The 22,266-nt window shown below is 41.9% G+C and overlaps 1 protein-coding gene across 4 annotated transcripts in view; it reads right to left on the reverse strand.

The window, feature by feature from the left end:
* Positions 1-22,266, reverse strand: part of LOC139692609 (WD repeat-containing protein 47) — a 467,176-nt gene that overhangs the window by 60,655 nt on the left and 384,255 nt on the right. The window contains exon 1 of one of the 4 annotated variants that reach the window (XM_071590898.1): positions 14,125-15,437. The exons of the other annotated variants lie outside the window; for them this stretch is intronic. Within the exon in view, the coding sequence (XP_071446999.1) occupies positions 14,125-15,108 (984 nt within the window). The 5' untranslated portion in view covers positions 15,109-15,437. Of the gene's footprint in view, positions 1-14,124; positions 15,438-22,266 lie in introns of those variants that run through there. 4 annotated transcript variants of the gene reach the window in all.

The following is a 22,266-nucleotide window of genomic DNA, read 5'->3' on the forward strand; positions in this document are numbered from 1 at the left end:
TATGTTTTTACAATGTTCAACTTGCATTGTTCCCTTTAAATTTCATCATAAATGTATCCATCCTTTTCAATACATATGGTTAGGAAGTCTACACCATCTTCCACCAAATTGTTACCAACTATATCAATAAATGGAATCATATTACCAAAAATGTGAAGCAAAGTGAAGAGGGTGACGGAAGTGTATTTCACGATAAATGAAACACAAATCCTCCCCAATTCTTTATTTAAAAGGTGCAGAACCCATTTCAACAACTTATCATCATCATCAGAGGGATGAATCAGGAATGCGTAGCAAAGGCTGTGGACCTATATACGAGGTTTGGTCATTCTAACACGTGGCGCATACCCATATCAAAGCCAAATGTGGCTAGGTTAGTCAGCACCTAATTTAACATTGTAACTGTAGCATTTACAAGATACTGTGCATGCTAAGCCTTGAAATCTCTGCATTACGACCGCGAGAAGACCGGGAGACTGGCTAAATGTTTATCAGAAAGAAAAATCTCCTATGAGATCCGAAATCATTCGGATAACCAAACAAACAGCAATAGTCGCGAGGAAGACTACACGCTCTCAGTATGAATGGCTTGGAAGTAGTCAATCGCCGATGGTGGAGGATGGCGAACGACTGAGATGAAGAAAAACTTGTGCGATCGAACGTAGGCGCGATCGAGGGCGATTCCGAATAGGAGGTAAATGTCGGTGTGACCCGGCGACAACATGGCGCTATTTCTACTCCATTTGGATGCATTGGATTTCGAGAATATCGGGCCGAAACGGCTGTTCTCTATCCACTCTGGACATACAACGGCAGGATCGTCTACATCCCTCCCATTGTCGTGGTTTGCTGATCCCGGCGGTGATATACTAAAAAATGCAGCGGATGAAATATCTCACAGCGAAAGATTTCAAGCGAGGGAGCAAAGGACCAACAGGAGTTAGTGTGTAAGTCGTTGCAGTTCTCTGATGCTTGCGGTCGCCTCTGACCCTCAGGAATCCAGCGCTGCGGTCTTGGCTATCTCCACCTTGCCTCCAGTGTAAAGCAGCATGCTATGTGCTTTCTCGGGGGTCGGGCGGGGGGAGGGGGGGGGGAAAGTGAGTTTATGATTGACCGACGATGATGAACGCAAAATATGAAAATGAAGCGCAATTTCTCTGACCAACGACTTTTACCGTCTGAGGTTTATATGTTCGGACAACACTGATGCACGCCGCATGCATAAAAGCGGCCCTCAGGGAGGTGGAGGAGGGAGAGGGGGCAATGGCCAAGCCGATTGGAGCGATGGCCTAGTTTCCGAAGCAATAGGCCACCGAGGGGCGGGGGGAGAGGGGATGAGGAGGGGCGGATGGAGAAGATTGCGGGAGGGGACGGGAGGACCAACCAGGTGACTTGGTCAGGTCAGCACCATAGACGAGCGATTCGGATTCGATTCTCTGGAATATCGTCCATTCGACACGATTCACGCGTTTGCACGAATGATTCTGAGAACGCAATATTCACGCAACAAACGGCAAGATTGTGATCGCTGGGAGTGACCGACAAAGGCTGTTTTTCGCCGTTAACAATGGGTGCACCACTGAGGTAAGGTACTAGGTTCGACTTAAGGGTCCGCTGGAAGGCAAGTCCGGCTACTTAGGCAAGTCCCGAGGGCTCACGGGTTTAACTTCCCATCAGAGATATGCAGTATTATACTCGGCCTCCTCTCCTCAAGATTTACAGTTAGGGGTTTGATTACCACAGCAAAATCGTAGAACATCTGAAACGCGACTCGAATTCACCTGTACCGATTACAGCAATATGACTATTTCATTTGATCGATTCGCATGTCATGACTAGTTAAAACCTATCCTTCGAATTTCCCAGATCTGCTCAGGCGCGTAATTCAGGGCTGGGGCAATGACCCCCATCAGATCACAACGGGCTATCCCGATATTGTTCCGCCATTCATGAAGAGAATGCCATAGAATGGCGATGACATCCGATGTCGACATATATAAATTACTTTTTGCCCCATGAGATTTACTTTATAGATGCCTGGTACTTTCGTGCCAGCCAACCAACTTACACTTATTATCGATAGCTCGTCTCGTCAGCACAGATGATTCCCGCTTCCTTCAGCCCATTATAGCTTCTTAACGCGTAAATGTAGAATAAAAGTCGAAGTCGATTAGATTTGGTATTGCAAACTTTTACATTCTAAATATAAGACATTAAAATATCCTTTGGCTCACGAAGGTTAAACTAAATTGTTAATCGAATCATTCGCTCCAAAGATGGCCCAGTCACTGTCCTAACATCAACGTGCGCGTAAGTGTAAAACACACAAATCGTTTTCCATTAATTCTCATAAAACGTCCTTGGCTTACTTCAAAATCCCAAGTTAAAACGATGAAGCCTTAGGCAAATGAAGGCGTTAAAGTTTAAGCTATTGTACTTAAGTCTCAGAGAGTCGACTATCTTTTTTCCGACAAAATTAAGTAAAAATACATACACCTAAGTCCGCACAAACGTAAAAAGGCACATCCAATTAAATGCGTCCCGCTGTATTTAAATCAGGTGCCACATTATGCAGATGAAGCTATAATGACGATTATGGCTACTGGAATTTGAGTCTTCTTATCACAGACAACAGCCAGGATGGGGGGAGTCATTGGGGGGGGGGGGGGCGAAGGCACCGCGGAGGAGAAGAAGAGGGCGCGGCGCAACGGAGAAGGGAACCTTCCCGAACTCTCGCCACTTTATTATAGGTCAGGGTCAGCAGCGGACGAGGTCGATGAGACCGCTAATTCGGAGGAAGATCACAGGCGCCACGCGAGCACGACAGCGGGAGGCGGGGCGGATGGGCGAGAGAAATTTAAAGGTGGGTGGGTGCAGCGCACGGGAGGCGAGTGGTAGACGCGAAGGGGGAAAGGGGTTTTCACGAACATCTCCCAACGGACACAACGATGACGAACCGGTGGAGATGATTCCTCGAAATCACCTCAGCGGACATGAGTAACTTAGCCACGACTCACGAGACTCGTGCGATGAAACGGAGCGGAACTTACGGATTGCTTTCCTTCGCGTCTCAGTAGCGGCGTGTGACAGTACATGTACACGTATTATTATTTACGCTATTTTAGCCATACGTCATAATAGGTTTGTGACGGACCCAGGGAATGACTACTACTGCGTATTTAAGCCATGTCTCACAAGACAATTAACGCCCGAACACCCTACATATCAAGAAACCATTTTGGAACTCCGCGTGCCAGCTTTCCACCTCCCGCCATAAAATCCAACGTGGGCAACCTTTTCCTCCCTCTACCTTGATTACCCAACATTCTCCCCAGTATTCAATCGTGAACATTCCGCTGGCACTCAATACGCCCATACGGGCACACGTGAACAACAGGCGAATAAAATCGGAGAAGGATAAATGGATTAAATTTTATTTCGCGTTCAAGATTGCATCACGGAAAATAAATCTCGTCCATAAAAAGTGCGCATTTCCCTTGAATAATTCCAGTGGCGTTTTATGGTTTCATTTGGAATGGTAAACATATCATTATCAATTAATTTAGATAGAAATTTACTCGTTATTTTAAAATTTAGTGAATGGCGAATAAAGAGAGATACTTTCAATGATTTTACATGAAAAAAATTAGCTACGCACAACGCGGAGCAGAAAATGAGATACAAAGTTAATGCGCAATAATTTGACGATTTATCAATATTTCAATCGTTTTTGATTTAACTAATTATAACAAGTTCGTATTTTTAATTTTGGTGAATATATGACAGGATGAAATAAATTTGGTACCATTAAATTTCTGTACGCCCTTCAACCTCGTCGTACTCCTCATTTTCAACAGAAAAGACCCCGATAACATCTTCCTTCCTTCAAATATGATCTTAGGACAGGATATAAAAGCTGATCGCTGCCGTCCGTGACAATATGAGATAAATATGGCAGCATAAGAAAAACATCAACCAAGTATCAGCACCAGAGATAGATTTCAATTTCCCCTTTAAAACCACGATTCAATATTACATATTGACAGGTCTTATTTAAGAGAACTAAATATGTCAAGTCAATCTTACTTGCGCATAGTTCTTCTCAAATTCCAGTTTCTGTAAAACGTCTTAAAGAAGAAAACGATAAATTTAACGTGACCTACTTTTATGAGGAAAAAAAACTCCAGATGTGAAGGAGACGAAGAAGAAAATAATATCGGATGCTTTTTCCTTTTCAATGTCTCCCACTTGTTGAATATGAGTGAAAGGTCTTTCTAGCATCTATTCAAAGGGAAATGAGAAAGTTTACGATCTATGATATTGAATCACAAATACACTTTCAAGTGCCTGAAATTAACTTTGTGGAGAGATCCAAGCCATAATTAGGTATTCATACAATTCAAACTAAAGGTAATTTTGGACACCTGACTTTTTAATCCCAAACAATGGAGAAAGATTGTAGAACGTACATACTTAAAGTTTAATTCCCGATCAATACTTAAATAACTTTACCATTTTATATAAATGCGGTCGCTTGAATATAGCTTTGCTTCGTAAAAAAGATTAAAGCATAACTTTTCCTTTCCAATAACCGCTTGAAGCGGATTTATTACTTTGATGTTAAAGTGTTCAGTTACCAATTCGACGACTCAGGTTACGAATACCGGGTCCATAAAATGTTTTTCCCAGGCACAATTGAACCACATTGACGAGGTTGCTGATCTTATTTTAAATTATCACAGCGATTTAGCCAACATACTATTTTTACGTACACTTGACAGAAAATTCCACAGTAGGAAAACTATTCTTAAATGATATCACGTGAGGTCAATACTACACATTCAATTTTCTAAAAACTTAAACGTATTGTTGAGGGAAATCTGTTCACGTTATAATTAGATAAATCCCCAAGTGAAATGAAAATCGAGCCCAAATAAGATCATAAATCGATTTTTTAAAGCGTCCAAGCAAAATATTTAACCACAAAGAAATTTTGTTTGCCAATTTGAAGCTGAGTTGACTTCTCTCCGTACAATTTTTGTGTTTTTCTCTCCGTGTACACACCTTCTGTCACTTTCATACGCTGCAATTCAAATTTAAGCAAACTACACACTCTTCATGACCACAATGAAAACGAAAAGAATTTCTCTTTCCCCTGCCGCTCTAAGGTTGAGGGGCATCCAATTACATTATTCAAGCAACGAGGGCAATAGGAGCATTAACGAAGGAAATGTAAGTGAGATTAAAACCGTATCAAATTAATACCCTACTTAATAAATGGAATCACGCCCCTTTCGTTAACGAAAGGCCTGAGTTTATTTTTAAGTGTGATGCGGGCACAAGTTTCTAGTAATCAACGTCCTCCCCCGCACGACCTTCCGTTTCAGAATGTGATTAACTCTCACTCGGCTGTGAGCTGAAGGAGTGCAGGGAGGTTTCTCAAGTGTCAACCCTTTACGTGATGTTGAAGCTGTTATCTTACGTCAAGACCATGACCGTTTTCTATCCGTGTTGGCGCTCCGAGTTTCATTGGGACGATATGACTTATTTTTCATTCGTATTCCTTGACCACCTAGTGGGAAAAAATAACCGGCGAATGAACAAATACATACGTAGTTGGAATCAAGATGAGAATTTGAAAATATTCAGGACTTCATGATCTAGAATGAAATGTTTGCACGTTGTGAACTCTTCTTTGGTTGTAGAGACCCGTTTCACATGCACTTACTCGTAGGCATGCTGATACCCATGGAAACAGTAATGGCCATAAAAAGGTTACCGTAACAAAATCATCATTCTGAAAAATTCCACTTTTCAGGGGCGACAAATGTAAAAAAGGGAACATTTAAAATGTTGGCTCATGATTATTAGGTTATTTCCCATGAAAGATATGGAAATAAACTCGGAGTAAGTCCGTTTTGGAGGTATGTAGCTGAAACAAAAACATTTCAGTTAAGATAATTTTTCATATTATCTCAGAAAACTATCAAGCTCTTAATCAGTGAGGTATTTTTTGTAAACCAGAAGATTATCAAGAAGAATGAATCCTATATTCACGTCCAACTTTTCTTGCCATACATATATGAATGGCCACTTTTGAACACGGGTGACATGAAGTGATGGAATAAAAAATGTATGCACATTAAGTGCTTGCCTTGAGAGAAAGAGAGGGCGAAACAAAGCTATACACGAAAAAGTATAACACAAATCTGTAAAAAACAAAACTGTGATAAAAAAGAGGAATAGACAATAAATAAATGGTAGTTTCATTTATCCTTTGACAACAAACGTGCAGCTATATCTCCATGACAAGATGGCAATAACTTCGTACGCCAGATAACTTTGCGGAAAACTTCGGAGATAATTAGTTACACGTCTTACGTATGCAATACCTTCGACATAACGGACAGCTGCATCAAAGATTCTAACTAACCATTGAAATATGAACTCAAAAATACAAGCATTGTTTTGCGGAAGATTTGCGATGGTACTTAACGTGCTACGGTCGATTTAACTAATTACCGATTTCACTCTCTCTCGCCTTCGAACTTGACCCAAAGCCAAAAACAAACAGCAAATGATTCCACCCAAACAAAAGAAACGAAAGTATTACACAACGTGACTCAAGGAATTCGTAATGATTCCTATCTCACACAGAATAATATCAGCAAATTTATGTTGGTCATGAAATCAATGCCACTCCCTCCCAGAATTCCCAACCCGGACATTTTTCTTTTAATATCCCGAAATTGCCGTTTGTCTTTTTCCAGTTTTTTCATCCGAATATTTGACATTTGATTCGCTATCGCTGCGGGAAACACTGGTTACTTACCATAGTCTCTTCTTTTGCTAGGGTCAGTACGTGAGATGGTGTACGCCAAACACGAACTGGCCTCACAGCTAAAAGCAATATTCTTCCCGAGCGGAAGTTCCCGAATTTTGCGAAAATATTCGGCCCTTTTTCCAGAACCATTGTGGAAATTGAATTATTCCAGGCACGTATCCAAGTGAATGTGGGCAAGAAAGTCATGCCTGTCTCTTTGGGAAATATTTTTTGACTTCGACAAATTTCAAAATGATCCCTACTCAGGTATATGCCCGACACTACTTTGAATATGTGTTGCCCTACCGGGCATAAAATTTTTTACAGGCTGCGTTGCGGTCTCTTATTAATGCGAATATTTTCAACTTTCTTAGTCGGAAAAAGTTTACAAAATCACTGTTATTTTCACATGAAAACTATCTTTCCCTTCGCTGTTTTCTAGATCTGATAATTAATTAATGCCTACCTTTTCCCAGTTCCCCAATTTTCCGAATGAGTGCCCACCATGTGTGGGACCAGAGCCCCAATTATAACGGAATCAAGTTATAATACCGCTCTTTCTTTGGATATAAAGAGTAAAGACGTAATTTCCGTGGCATCCTCTCTATGAGGGTGAAGCGAGGAATTAATTTTGCCTTTCAAGATACGTACTCGCCGAATTCAGAGGACCGCGGGACCGTGACTGGTCTTGTCTCCAGCATTGGCGCTCGCCAGCGAGGAAGCGGGGGTTGAGAGGACTCTTGGATTGAGAAGCACAAAGACTCCATTGAGAGCTGCATCATTATAGAGCGGTTGCGTCATCGCACCGGGGGAACTCTTTGAGCCGACCCGTCTATTACAGGGCGAGAGGAATAAGGTGCCAGTCATCTCCTCCCCAAGTGAAGGCTTTCCTTTGGGTGAAGCATTGAAAAAAGAGCTCGAACGGGAAAACATGATAATATTCCGTGGGAGGCTTTCTTTCCCGAGGGGGAAAACAACTAAACTAGGGTCACCGGCGTTGGCACTTCCGCCCACTGATAGGCTGAAGCCCAAATACTGCAGAAAAGGATTAAATCGACCAGGGTGGGGCGTTGTACACTTGTTGCGCTGCCCATTGGCGTAGAGAAGCCCTGGTGTGATACATAGATGTACGCTACTGGGGCCACATTATCACGGTAACTTGATTTTTTTAACTTCTAAATAACAATTAAATATGACCTTATAACTATATAATTAAAATGCAAGCCAAGCCCCAAAATAAGCGTGAATGTTTCAAGACGACTTGAGGAGTGCATTTTTGGCGGATGTTAGGACTTCTGAATCGACTGCGCAACCAGAAGGCCTTGACTTGAAGACCTTAAGCTTGAACATGGAAATTTTTTGATTCTATTATCCTCGGAACATACTAAAGCAACCACCCATGGAAAGATATGTTCGTATGTATATTCGCAGGCCTCGCTTGAAACGCAAAAGAAAGATTTAACTCTTCATTTCCAAAGATTTACGCCGACAGAGCTTTCCGCGAATTTGCCAGGTTCAGAAAAAAACACTCGTGGGCAATTCATGAACCCTAATTTTTAAAAATTTAAATTTTGACCTTAGTTTTGTACGCAGACGACCACCAACTTGAAAAAAAAAGTTCAAGGAAAGACGGAGTCTGGCACCGACCGCTTTTGTTTTCCCGAAGACGTTTGCTGTATTAAAAATTGATTCATTTTAGAACCCGATAATAACTTTTTGGGAGAAAAAAAACCTTATGGCACGGCCTCACTCGTGAGTCGGTGCCCACGCTCGAAAAACCTTACCTTTTAAGAACAGCGCATCGTCCATACAAACGTCGTCGTGGTCTTCCTCCGCACTCTTTGTCTCCCCCTCCAGCGGACAGCCGCTCTCCGGGGGGCAAGCACGCTTTCGACACCGACACCGTTTCCCCACCCCTTCATTACCCGCCCACGACCAGAGCACTGAAATGGCACGAACGCACGCGCTCCTTGAAGCTATCCCTCCCCCAGGGCTCCCGATCCAGATTGACCCCAGAGGCGACGACCTGCCCTGCCCCCAACCCACCTCCTCCTCGAGACGTCGCAACCGACCCTGCAGCGCCATTCCTGGAGCACCACAACCGCTCGCTCTTTATTTAAAGTGCACATGTCCCTACTCATGTCGAGCCGCGAGACATATCGATTACGACGCGTGATGTTCGAGCAATGGGCACCGCGGTGGCCTAATAGGTCCAGAGCCCGACTGCAGAGGGTCTCCGGCTCAAAATGCGGGTGACACCGCTCGATGACTTCGGCTAAATCCTAGCTGAGTGATTTCCGTTGTAGGAGACATCCTCCAGACAGCCCTGATTTAGCACCAAATGACTTCTTTTTATTCCCAATTATCAAGAAAAAAATTGCGTGGCCGATTTTCTTTTGGCGCCCGAAGAAGCCGTTGATGCATTCAAAACCCACATTTTGGAGGCACCTCAATCGGGGTGTGAAAAGTGTCACGAAAATTGGTTCGAGCGCATGGAAAAGTGTATTGATTATAATGGAGAACACTTCGAAAAACAATAAAGCCATTTTCAACAAAAAATTAGTATTTTCATTATTAGGCTCAAAATATAAATATAGCAACCCTCGTATTCCACAACTTTCTGGGAAATTGAAGTCTGCAAGGGAAAAGGAACTCAATCCACTACAATGTCGCGCGGACAACACAGACCAGGGAGAGTACAGAACGAGCTCAGATTTCGTACGCGTATCACTAACAGACGTATGGGTTGAGGACTGCGGTTTCGGTTCAACGCACGGCGACGTGAATGCGCCGAGACGCCAGAACTCGTCCAAGCTGCGTTTCCATTTAATTACAGCGAAAACTCTCCATAACGGACCCCGTACACAGCGAAAACTTGTTCATTACGGAAAATTGTCTCGGTTCCGAACAGTGTCTTAGGAATTCCATACATAATAACGTGAATTTAACGGAAGCAGCTAATAACGCGGCAGCTGAATGATGTGTGGTTAATGAAACGTGCTTGTCACATACATACTTGCGGAAATTCAAAGGTTACTCAAACCCACTCATATTTTATAAAACCACTGAAGGCAAGTGAGGAGTTTATCCGTATTCATTATAAGTAATAATATTGTGTGAATAATAGCATGGTTAAGGATTACCCAAATTTTCATAGTTGAAGCAGAAATGAGTGCAACGGAAAATTATATTTTTTATTTGTTCTTTAATATTTTGTTTCATAAAACTATTTTAAATGTATTCGTCCGAATTACGCATAATAAATATGTTTCATAATAATGAAATTATTCCAATGAAATGATTAAAAAATTGATTCCTCTCACAGAATAATTTCTTTCATAATCAATACGGAATTTAGATCTGTATACGAGGGTAATTTGTCAATATAGGCATATTTTTGCAATCTTGTGCGATACGGCTATAAGTTGTTTTCACTTAGCATTTTAATGTACGAATTATAGGGGGCGTTTATTTAATTCAACCTTTATAATGCACTTTAATGAGACTGAAATAGAATATAATTGATGCTAATAGAACATTCAATCTGCGACATATATTTGATTTGCGATGGCATTGTGAAGCTGTGAAAATAAGTCGAATTCCCGAATTAAAAATGCATGTTTCCATGTTGTCCACTTAAATCACGTTACTGATGAATCGAATTCATAACGATGTACTCGTGCTTCCTTCCTCCATCCACGCCACTCCCCTCTCGCCGCTCCTAATCTCCCCGCCAGTGCGCTGGCCCCAAGGGAGAGAGCCACGCCTTTCGGCAATCCGCCGTGCCTCTTGGATCACACCGCTTGCCCACTCATTCAATGCTAATAGAGGAAGGGCCTTATTCGCGAGAGCTCTTCACCCCGATATCCTCGTCTCTTCTATCTTCCTTTGGCGATTCGAGATCACGAGAGAATTCCGTACAAAAAACAGTCTCGCCACAATAAACTTCTTAGTGACCAATAAACAATGTCGCCTTGACTTTATGACGGTAATACCGCAGAAGATCCTTCAATAGAAGCTTATGGAGGACGTCATAGCTTTAGGATCTACCGCGGGCCTGATAGGAGCGGCTTGTTTACAGGCGAGATGACCTAGATAAGTAGTAGTCACTTGAATGGAATGCGCCTACAGAAAACACCACTCATATTTGTTCTATGGGCATTAATTTCATAACACTGAGAGACTTCTATCCCTGAATCACTTAGTTCAAACTCAGTATTATAATATCAACAGTTAACACATACTTCATTGCATTGTAAGTATTACAATTATAGGTAATTTATCGACTATGGATACGCTGTGTCTGGTATCTGAAAGCTATGTATATCGCCGCGGGCCTCTCTATGTATCAGTCATACCATAAACTTCTTAATCCCAAAATTACTTCTTTCTTATGCTGTTAAATCTATCTCGCCCTCCTTCAAATACCCCAGTCTATCCTTATCCATCCATTCTTCACGTGTGTGGAATGCAATGCCCCCTCTCTCCTCATTCCCATTCCTAGTATAGTTAATCTCTAATTTCTATAAAATCGTTCAGCATTCCAATCCCTTCATAATATATCCTCCATAAGCTTTTTTTCCTTGTTCGATTTTCTACAACTTCTCCTCCCCTACGATATCTTAAACTGGTTCGTGTTTTTCTCCTGACTACTACGTCTAGAATGGTATATATATATATATATATATATATATATATATATATATATATATATGTATATATATATATATATATATATATATATATATATATATACACTATGTTATACATCAGGAAGAGATGACAATGCAAAAAAATAACTTAATAATGTAATAATCCGTGACTTAAGGTTGCTAGGAAAAATCATAATAATGAAGACCAGAAAAGTTTGCTATGCGCTATAATGGATATATGCAGCAGAGGCAGGTTAAGGATGAATCACAAGACGCAAGCAACGGAATGCGACAGTTCAGGAAATTTTGAAGGAGGTATGGGATAGTTCGAAGGGCTCTTTAAACAAACACTGGAATGGTGATTAAGAGAGGTCAGTCAGTGTATGACACGGGCGAGTCGGCCGTGACAGGGAACGCGTAATCTTCGCTCCACCCTTTTCTGACAGCGCTTTTGCGTCCATACTTGAATGCGGGCAATTATGCAGGCACAGGACGATGGCAACGATACAAATAATAACACGAGCGCAGCTGCACAGTACATTGGGAAATCAAGTCCTTGGGCTGATGTTGAGCAACCAAGGAGGCGGCACACATGAAACAACGCCTCGGTCAGCAGACAAGGGTCCAAAGTGAGTAAAGACAACAGGTCGCGGTGCCTATCTCGAGAGGATGCGTTTGAAAGAAATGTTCAACAGTCCATGTTAGAAACTCGAGCCAAAGAGACACAGGAAAGAGCACTTTACTTCTACGTGAATACGCCGATATCATTCCCCAAAAAACTAAGGTAGATAATAAGAACACTAATTAAGACGGGCTTCAGTCACTGAATCCATTGCTAACGGCATCCTCTCCTACGATCAAGAATCGATAAACCGATCCTCAAACATAACTCGGGTAACGAACGACCGATTTCGCCCTATTCCCTCTGATTTTTTAAAAAATAACTTACTCATATCTTTTCTCCAATTTTCCCAACCCAGACCTTAAAATGAGTACTCAAGTAACACGCTATTTTACGATTGCAGTTTTAATGTTTTTTTAAACAATCGACAGCACAAAAGAAAATTGTAATTTTTCCCCCAAGCCAACGTCGCTCTAGTCATTCTAGCCACGTGAGCAATTAAACCGTGTGACCACTGAAGACAAACGAGCGACCACATTACGCATTCCGTTAAGCGAGGGCGTGAAAGATGACGTCAATGCAGCATATAAGAACATTAATAAATCTTTCTATCGACACTTTATGAGGTACTGAGAATAAATTTGCCTGCACATTAACACAACGACACCGCGTACTCGTCACTTGAACTAAAACGGAATGTGTGAGGAGACATTACTTACTCATACGACCCCAGTGAAAGAAGTATAGTATTTCACTTGAATTCAATGCGGAATTTGATTACTTTCCCTCCATTTAGGGAAAATACGGCCCGTACGGATGAAGTTGTTTTCATTACAGAATGCCAACAAATGCATTCTGTATCTGAGATATTAAATCCGACACGGGCACAAAACCAGAAATTTTCACAATATCCACAAGTAGTGAAACTGCTTCGTGCTTCGATGTAATTGGTTTAATTATTTATGTAAATAGCCTTAAGGGAGTCGGGGAAACAAAATTACCATAACGCACTTTGAAAAAGAGCGTCCTTAGGTATCTGCAACAACAACACAGGAGAATTTATCGGCCATCCATAATCATGCCCCAAGTGTAAGAAAGCGCTTAAAAACAAAATAGTGTACGTGATTCAAGAAAATTCCAAATTGGTTAATTATTACTCATGCTATCTACCATCCGAATGACAATTTATGAAGAAATAGCATATATCACATGATAATAACAAACACATAATTCTGGACTGATAGTCGTGAAACCCTGCGTAATCGTGTCTATAACTAGGTTAACGCAACGAAAAGGTAAGCATTAGAGATAATGATAACAGAGTGAGATGTTAAACAAAAGAGGTAAAAGTGAGTTTATCGACGAACACTAAATTTTTGAAAAACGTTCACTTATTATAAGTGGATTGCCACAGCTAAGACCTGATCATAAGGGACATACATTTGATCAAATGAATGCATATATAAACATTGTCAAGCAAGTCTGAGGAAAAAGAAACCATGCCGGCCTAAGAACATCATTTTAGAAAGACAAGAAAAAATTTGTTGCCCGTCATTAAAAAATTAAATGATGACAAACGTCAAAAAAATGCAATCCGTAAACTAATAATGTTCAATTACAATTTCATAGATGCGAAACAATTTTAACCAATGCTCTATTTACAAGTGAGTTTATAAGTAGTCAAAGGTATTCCTAAGAATAATGATTTTAACTAATTGGAGAAGATAAATCCATAGTGCAAACAGTTTCGAACTGCTACTAAATCTTTCGCAGCTCGTCAAATATACTATATAACGTGATTTCTAATTTTAACTTTCTTAGGGAAATATCATCGCGCAAACCTAAAGGCAGGAATATTATCAGAAGCGAAACGCTAAGATACCCCACTTCATTTAACCATCTTGCCAATAACCACACTGATTCGGCATAGAGCCTCCAATTGTGTATTTTATTTCTACACCTTGACAGCCAAGTACAGGAGATGCAAGGCATTTTAGACTCCGGAAGTCGCATAGAGGATTCCATACCTTGTCTGCATCGTCGGTCCCCACCCCAGAGCTGGCGGACGAAGACCCCCTGCGGCCCATATCCCACGAATTTCTCCTCCGGAGGGAATCCAGCGAGTCTGTAGACATGGTGGACATTCTCCTTCCGCCCACACTGCCGCTCGAGTCCCTTCGGGAAAGGGCAGAGGGTGATAGGGGTGGAAATGACGGCGAAATGGAATCCCTCCGCGAGGACGAGATGTCGAAAGAGGAGCGGGAGGAGGGCGGCCGCAGCATCGACTCCCTCCGCTTTTGAGCGAGGCCCCCAGTGTGGAGGAAGCACCCTGCAGAGTGGAGCCGCATCGGGGCTACCGAAGCAGCCCCGGGAGACGTGGGGATCTTCCCAGAAGAGCTTCTCCGAGGTAGGGTTCCACCACCGATGGTGGGGCCCATCATGCCGATGGTCGAATTCCTCCGGGCGCCCTCGCCCACTGTGTCCCTCCGGCGGATCTCCCGCTTCACCACCACGCCCGGGAGGTGAGGGGTCGACGCCGCCAGGGTGTGCCTACGACTCCCCACCGGTGGGTCCTTCTTCAGCGCCATGGCGGAGTCCTTCCGGCCCTGAGTGGCCTTCTCCTCGCCCTGCCAGTGTAGGTGCATGTGCCCCCGAGAGTCTCGCTTGAAGTAGACGTTTTGCACGGGGGACGGGGAGCTGGTGGTGAGGTGCGGCATCGACTCCCGCCGCGGTCCCATCTTGGACAGGGAGGCCGCCGTGGGCATCGCGAACGAGGCCGTCGATGGGTTCCTTGCAGTCTTGTTGGCGTCGCTCTTCCGGCGGAGGAGCGAGCCCGTCGAGCCCATGGAGGACCTCCTCCGGTAGCCGTGCACCTCGCAGTCACTCTTGTCCACCCCAATGGGCTCCTCCACCCTCTCCGGCACATTCTCCTTCTCCTCCGCGTGCACTAACTTCACGTCCCGGAACATGTCCTCCAGGAGGCGGACCGCAGATGTCGCACTGCTGCTCATCCTTAGTCACCCAACTCCCCTCGAGTCACGAAAACCGAGAGCGAAACTCGCCTCGAGGAAACTTCAACGCCCGCAACGACCGAAACAGAGTAAGAAATTGCCACTGCGCGAAGGAATCTCCCGGCGGATGTGGGTGTATGACTAACAGCTCTCCAAGAAATCCGCCAGACGTCCCGTCACATAGCGGGGAAGGCTCCACGCGGGAGAAGAAAGCAATTGACAGCACAGGAGAATGGCGGTTCACGAGTGCACACGCTGGGACGCTTGGGGAACAAGAACGGACGGCACGACAATTCACGTCTCACGGCAACAGCTGATGCAAGGAAATGGTATAGACGGCAGCGGCTCCACTACGGGGACCGACGCAAGTGCCCTCCTCGGCCCTCTTCCCCTCTCTTTCGCCCCACTCCACGAACCGTCCCGCCGCCTCCGTACGCGTCCTTCGTATGTACCCTCCCTCTCGTCTTCTCCCCTTCCTCCGGACCCCGCCCCACCATTCCCCCAGATAAGCTACTCCGAAGGAAGGAGAGGAGAAGGAAGGAGTATAAAGGGGAAGCGCTGTTCTGCAAAACGCTACGCAATTCCCTCCCCTACCCTCCTCCCGCGCATACCCTTGGCCACCGACTCCATATTAGGAGCGATGACAGAAAAACGCCCCGGACGGAGGGGAAGAGTGGGGTGGGATGGAGGGAAGGGTTATCCGGGCCGGCAGGGGGAGGGCGAAGGGTTCTCTGGCCCTCGCGAAAATGGTTCTGGGCTGGGTGGGGAGAAGTTGTGAGGGAGAGACGATAGAGGAAAGAAGAAACCGGGAGATCCTCCCTCCTCACTGATGGATGCGACGGAGAGAGATAGAGGGATCACGCCGAGGTGAAAAAGTGACTATGAAATGGGTGAAGGTAGACAAAAAAACCAGGCGGACAGGTGAATTGAAGAGATGACGTCTTATGTAACGCCTTTCGAAAGGCCACGCCGGAACGAACATTGTAATCCACGATGCTGATCTATGGCGGCCCTGGCAGAATCTTGGCACAAGAAGAAGAAACTACACGCGTACAGCGCAAAAAATCCTACACGAACGACACTCGGCCGTTCTTGTGGACTACCAAAGAAAACAAATGATTTTTCGATGAAGACTTGGGAGCGATGGATCGAAGTCGGAAAGCCACGCTAATTTAATTACCGAAAAGGGTGAAATTATAAACGGATACACAAGCTGAAAATTTTTCCAGGGGGTCATAACCACTCGTTCAAATTCAAAGGACGCCATATTATAATAAAAAAATTAATTAGTTACGTAAGTAAAAATAAAAACCCTGGACAGAAACAACGCTGAATCTTCCACGAAACGTCAACCCGAAACAAGACTGGTTTCGTCTCTTCAACATCCTACCTCATAATAATTCTTATATGCACTTGACGAGACGGGATGATATCTCGGAATAATTGTAGTGAAACGAGTTGACGCAAAAAAATACCTTTCCATTGTCAAAATCAAAAACACAAAATTCTATTAAAGTTGAAACATTCCAAACAACCCTGTGCTTTTCTGCATGCGCTTCCCCTTTTAACACCAGAGACAACTAATACGTTTAACAAACATTAATTTGCAATACCCGCAGAAGAGTGAAAATAATTTTGTAATTTATGCCTTTTATCACCTAATCTCCCAGTGTTAAAGGTATTTTACCGTCAATGAAATACATTGACAATATAGGAACTATACCAATAAAATGGGTCAAGAAATAAAAATACCATTGCTCTTATCAATATTGCTGAAATTGGGAAAACGTCTAAACTACATGATTATTTTTGAATTGAAATATCGCAAGACAAAACCAGAAATGACAATCGCGGTTCCGCGCTATTCTCTGCGACATTTAGACTTTAAGAGGCACCACGATAATTCAGCATCAATAAGGGGGATTTGACGCCCAAATACCTGCAGGTGATGGAGAATTTGACAAATTACAATAAAAGTAAAAAATTGCAGTCAATGAAAAATACTGACCATATATTAAGTGCGTCACACTCAAGGGATGGGTCCGCCATAAAGCGACTGGAAAGGAGGAAATGGCTACAGGAAGTCTGACGTCACACGGAATACAGACGAATTTTTCACGACAGATATAAATACTTTCGTACTCAGAGCATGACGGGTCGTTTGTAAATTATCTTGTTTTGAAAGAATTCTCGGAGTAAACGAACAGATATAGCATATTATTAAAAGCTGGGTTTTGATATTTCTGAATAAGTGTGGCTTGGGTGTCAGACAGCTGGGGGAGAATCTGAAAATGTAAAATATATGTGAAATGATTTATTCGCAATGCAATATGGATTTCATAGTTCTAAACCTTTCGCGGTATAACGACTCCCACTACAATGACGAGCACACACTAACCAACCGAAGACACCACATGATTTTTATTATCTTCACGTCAGAAGTTTTCACAAATTTACTCGACCTTCTCAAAATGAAAACCGTTCGATAATTTACACTTTTTCGATGGATCCTAAATACCTACCACTTATAAAATTTTTCCCTACTACTATGTCGGTGGAGACCGGGTAACGTTCTCGCGTGCTAACCCAGAGGACGCGGGTTCCATTCCCTCCTTGATGGGTTTTCCTCCACCTAGGGCTTGGATGTTTGCAATTGTACCCAATGTATGTGTAATGCTTAGGGGTTAGGCGGAATAAGGGACTATATGGTCTCAATATCGCCCCAATAAAGACTTTAAATGAAGAAATAAATAATTATGCAAATACACATCCCTTTTTAAATATGTTTTCTTAAAACTACTTTCGTTGAAACAAGTTTCTTTAAGTCGAAAACAGATTTTTTCTAATGTTTGTTCCCAATGAAAAGTTTGGACAAGGAGTTAGTTCCAACTACTTCAGATGTTTTTATTATATGAATAAAAGACTTTTAAGTTTTATATTATTATATGAGTATTAACTGGTTTTCCTATTTATCGTTAATCCAAAATGACACCTAGCGCACTAAACTCGAAGATTTGACATCGAGTGGAAATTGCAATTCCTCCTCGAGACCATGGCCAGTTGGAAGTGGGCTGCTTTTTGAATATTACTGCGAGTGAAGGGAGGCTAATGGCTGAGTACGTGCGTGGGGTTCGGAGTGGGCGGGCGAGTAGGAACACCCCTTGGCCCTTCTTTCAACCGTTACGTCAGAATCGCAAACGTTTAAATCCGTGAGTCTGTGGACCTGGCCGCCCTCGGCTCACAAAGTCACACGCTGATGGACAACATTTCCGTGTTCCAAGCAAAATTAGCTCGAGATTCCACGAACGGCTAACTAAGGGTTCACACAGAAGCTCAGACAGAAATACACCCTATATGGCGATTCTTTTACCATCCTTATGCACTTAAAATGAAATTTGACAGTGCTAATTACGACTTAATCAACAGGTGGGTAGAAGGGAATAGGATCTTTCCTCTTCTCCGATTTAAGGAACACTTCAAAAAATTGTTGTTTTAATCTCGTCCCTTTTAAGGGTGAGGGTGCGTTGATTTTAAAATATCAGACAAACGCTAATGTATTTTATTTTAAAAGCAGTTAGAGGGAGAGGTAATCTGAGCGAAGCTCTTCGGCATATACGTTCAGGATTAGAGGGGGTTCTTATCTCTGTGCTACTCGAGGATTTTCATAAAAATTCAGCAAAAATATAGAAGAAAGCCGCATAGTCTGGATTTAACTTTGAGCAGTCGAGTTCATTGGATTTGACCCTGGTACTGTACGGTGTGCAATTGAAACATCGATCAAATGGCTAGGGATAACTGGCCGCCCAATGCAAATAAATACGTATATATATATATATATATATATATATATATATATATATATATATATATATATATATAGGGACCTGATGTAGAGTAGGATGCTGTGTTTTGCTAGGGGCCACAAATTATTTAATTAGTAATTACATCCATCCAAAAACCTACCTTAACCGGTAGATTACCTAATAATAATAATAATTATTATATATATATATATATATTTCATTTGTTACAAATTTGAGGATGGAAATATTTACAGGAAGTTGAGGAAGGAAACATCTAGAGGATGTTTTCATGAAATATGTACAGAGCTAAAAAGAGGTAAATAGGTTAGAATATCCCATTCTTGGCTACCGTAGGATTACTTACATGTTATGAATCCTCTTTCCATTCCTATTCATCGGGCTTAAATCAAACCAAGAGATCAGCTTAAGTTACATATTTTTTATTATTGAAATAATAATTATAATTACAAAATGCTACCACACTTTTCCAGTGATTATTTACCCCTCTCTAGATGAGGAATGGATTAGATACATACCTATATTTACTCACAACCGAGGAATAATTTTATGAAATTTATTATGAAAAGCTCCTAGGACACCTAAACAGGGGTAGAAATACAGATTTGTTATGCTAAGGTGTTGTTCTTAATCATAGATGCTAAATTACAATATACGATGACATGTGAGGAATGCTTTGGGAATGTAACGTATGTTTTACACAAACGCACTCGATTGACCTTCAGCTGGGTAAATAAAGAGATCCCTTGCGGAAAGCATGCTTGAAAACACTTATAAAAAATCAACGCAACTTGAAATATATCTTAAAAGGAGAACTATCTTTTCCATATCTCGAAGAATAGATGCCCATTTTCTCTCTCCGACCTGCGTCCTTACACAAAATGTTCCCTTTCATGGATTTTCCTCAACGAACGACTACTTCACAATATTTACTTCAGCAATAATATTTATCTCTATCATATTTAACTCGTTAATGTCCTCTCTACCAATATAATCAGTCAATCCCATGTTTCCCCTCCGTCCAACCAATTTGCTTTATTAAAAGAAATATAATTGCAATAGAGCTTTCGATATGTTCACAATAAGCACTTAATGTCCTGGTAACCCTATAGGAACTCGAATAATACGATAATGTAAATGGCATTCCAACATGGTATTAAAATACAAATAAACATCGAATATTAAGACCTTGGTACTTAGTTTTTCCATGAATACAGGTGGAAATATTTCAAATGATCCAAATAAAATTAAGGCGTTTCGTTCAGAGTAAAGAAAACAGTGCATCATTGTCCTTATATGGTTAGCAATGAAATAGATTGCTTCAGAAGATAGAAACACAAATTACATCGCTGATCAAAGGACAAGAGCTTTGCGACCGTCACCAATCTCTAAATAGAGTATAAAAGAACCCGGAATGAATCGTTGGGAAAGAAAATACAATATACTTTGTTTAACTTCTATAAATGGATACGGAATAACAGACAGTCATCATAAAAATTATTCATTTCACATTATAATAGCTCTAGGGAAATTTAACAGGACATTTCACCAAGTTCGATACACGCAAGGGCATCCATCGAGTTTTATCCCTTTATCATCATAGCTACCGCAGGAAAAATAAGAAAAATTGTACACATTCAGATATGCCATCGAGTAAATAGTACATATATCATATGGATGATGGTTTTGTGCCTCAAATTTTCAGATCGCGTGAATAGAGGCGTGCTTCCATAAAAAGTTTAATTTGCGTCGTGGGCGTAAACCTTGGCATTTAGGGCATCGCCAATTTTTCAGCGTCCATCAACCATTGTTTGTTTTTCGCGTTTTAAGAATTTAAAAAAATCAATAAAAGTCACAAGCTTTACAGCAGAAATTTCATCCCACGCGCTAAGAATAGCCTCCACTTTAAACTCGTTGCAAAATCCCACGACCGTAGAAGAAAACAAGTCACCCCTAGGCCTTACGGCCATTACAAAATGCGCCATTCTCTAATGGGCGTATTTCGACCAGATATGGCGAGTCGAGCTCTCTGTTCGCACTCATCAAAGACGAAGAGAGAATAACAAATGCGATTTGGGATTGTTAAGGTTTTCCAAATTAAGGTGGAGAAAGAAAATCATCCCAGTTTACCGAGAATGTTCAACAACTCTTGCCGTGAGGCGTGTGACGCCCTTTCGTCCATTAAGACGCATCTCACAAACGCAGTGCGCAAAGTGATACATTTGAATGCGGGAAAGTATCAGATTTTTTAACATTTGTTTTTCACTAAACAAATAGGGAATAAATATCCACCATAACCACCATCAAAAAAGTTAACCTTTATAAACATGATAGAAATATATTTCTCAGAGTACCTACGCATGGCATTTCTTCGAAGATGGTTTTCCAACGTTGAATGGCCGGAGATAACCACTGCCATGTTTTGGGAATGCATAATCAAAACGCTTGGAGACCTCTATGAGGATAAAAACAGAACCACGGGAGAACTGCGCAGCATATACCCAACGTAATAATATCCAAGGCATGTTTCCTCCGCTGAAATATGAGCCGAACAACATCAAGATTAAATATATTTGGCACTCCTTACGCATAGGACCAGTTTGGGATTTTGACGGTCACTAGACTGCCCCCAGTAACAATAATTAGGGACGACAGGAGACGAGTTACAAGGAAAACTAAATTAATCAGGCAGGATTAATAACTTAGTTTGATTTTCGAACCCTTTTTGAAACCAGGTACTAATACTTGGTAGCAGCATTGTGTTTTAAATGAAGTGTGTTTTAATTCCATCTCAGGAAAACCTACCTGAATAAGACCAATGGTTTAAAGTCGTGAAACCCATGGCTTCATCTCATACTACTCATTGTCGGTAAATTCTAAACAAAAATGAAAAGTTTGAAATTTGAACGACATGGAAAGAGGAGATAGTGGAGGTTTTCACGGGAGTGTTTTCATTTGAACCAGGTAATTTTTTCACCACTTTGTCAAGCATAATGTTAACCGCACACTTGGTGATTCCAAAGAAATAATTGAAACATAACTCATGTCACCTTACCGCCGCGTGAACACTACTAAAAATGACGAAGGCTTCATACATTTCTTCTATGACAGCTTGAGGATGAAAACGGTGGGGAATGATCTAAGACGCCATCGAACCTTAATAAAACCTAAATTTACTTAATGAAAAATCACGAAGAGGCGAAAGGACACTTCAACATTACCCACCGTGATCTCCATTTTCAATAAAGACTTACGATGACGACTTGGTGGAAGTTCAAGTTACAAAACGCCACAGCGTACGACGGATAGGTTGATATAGCGCGGATCAGACAGTAGT

Source organism: Hetaerina americana, unplaced genomic scaffold, assembly GCF_022747635.1.
Source record: "Hetaerina americana unplaced genomic scaffold, ioHetAmer1.1.p SCAF_4, whole genome shotgun sequence".
Lineage (NCBI taxonomy): Eukaryota > Metazoa > Arthropoda > Insecta > Odonata > Calopterygidae > Hetaerina > Hetaerina americana.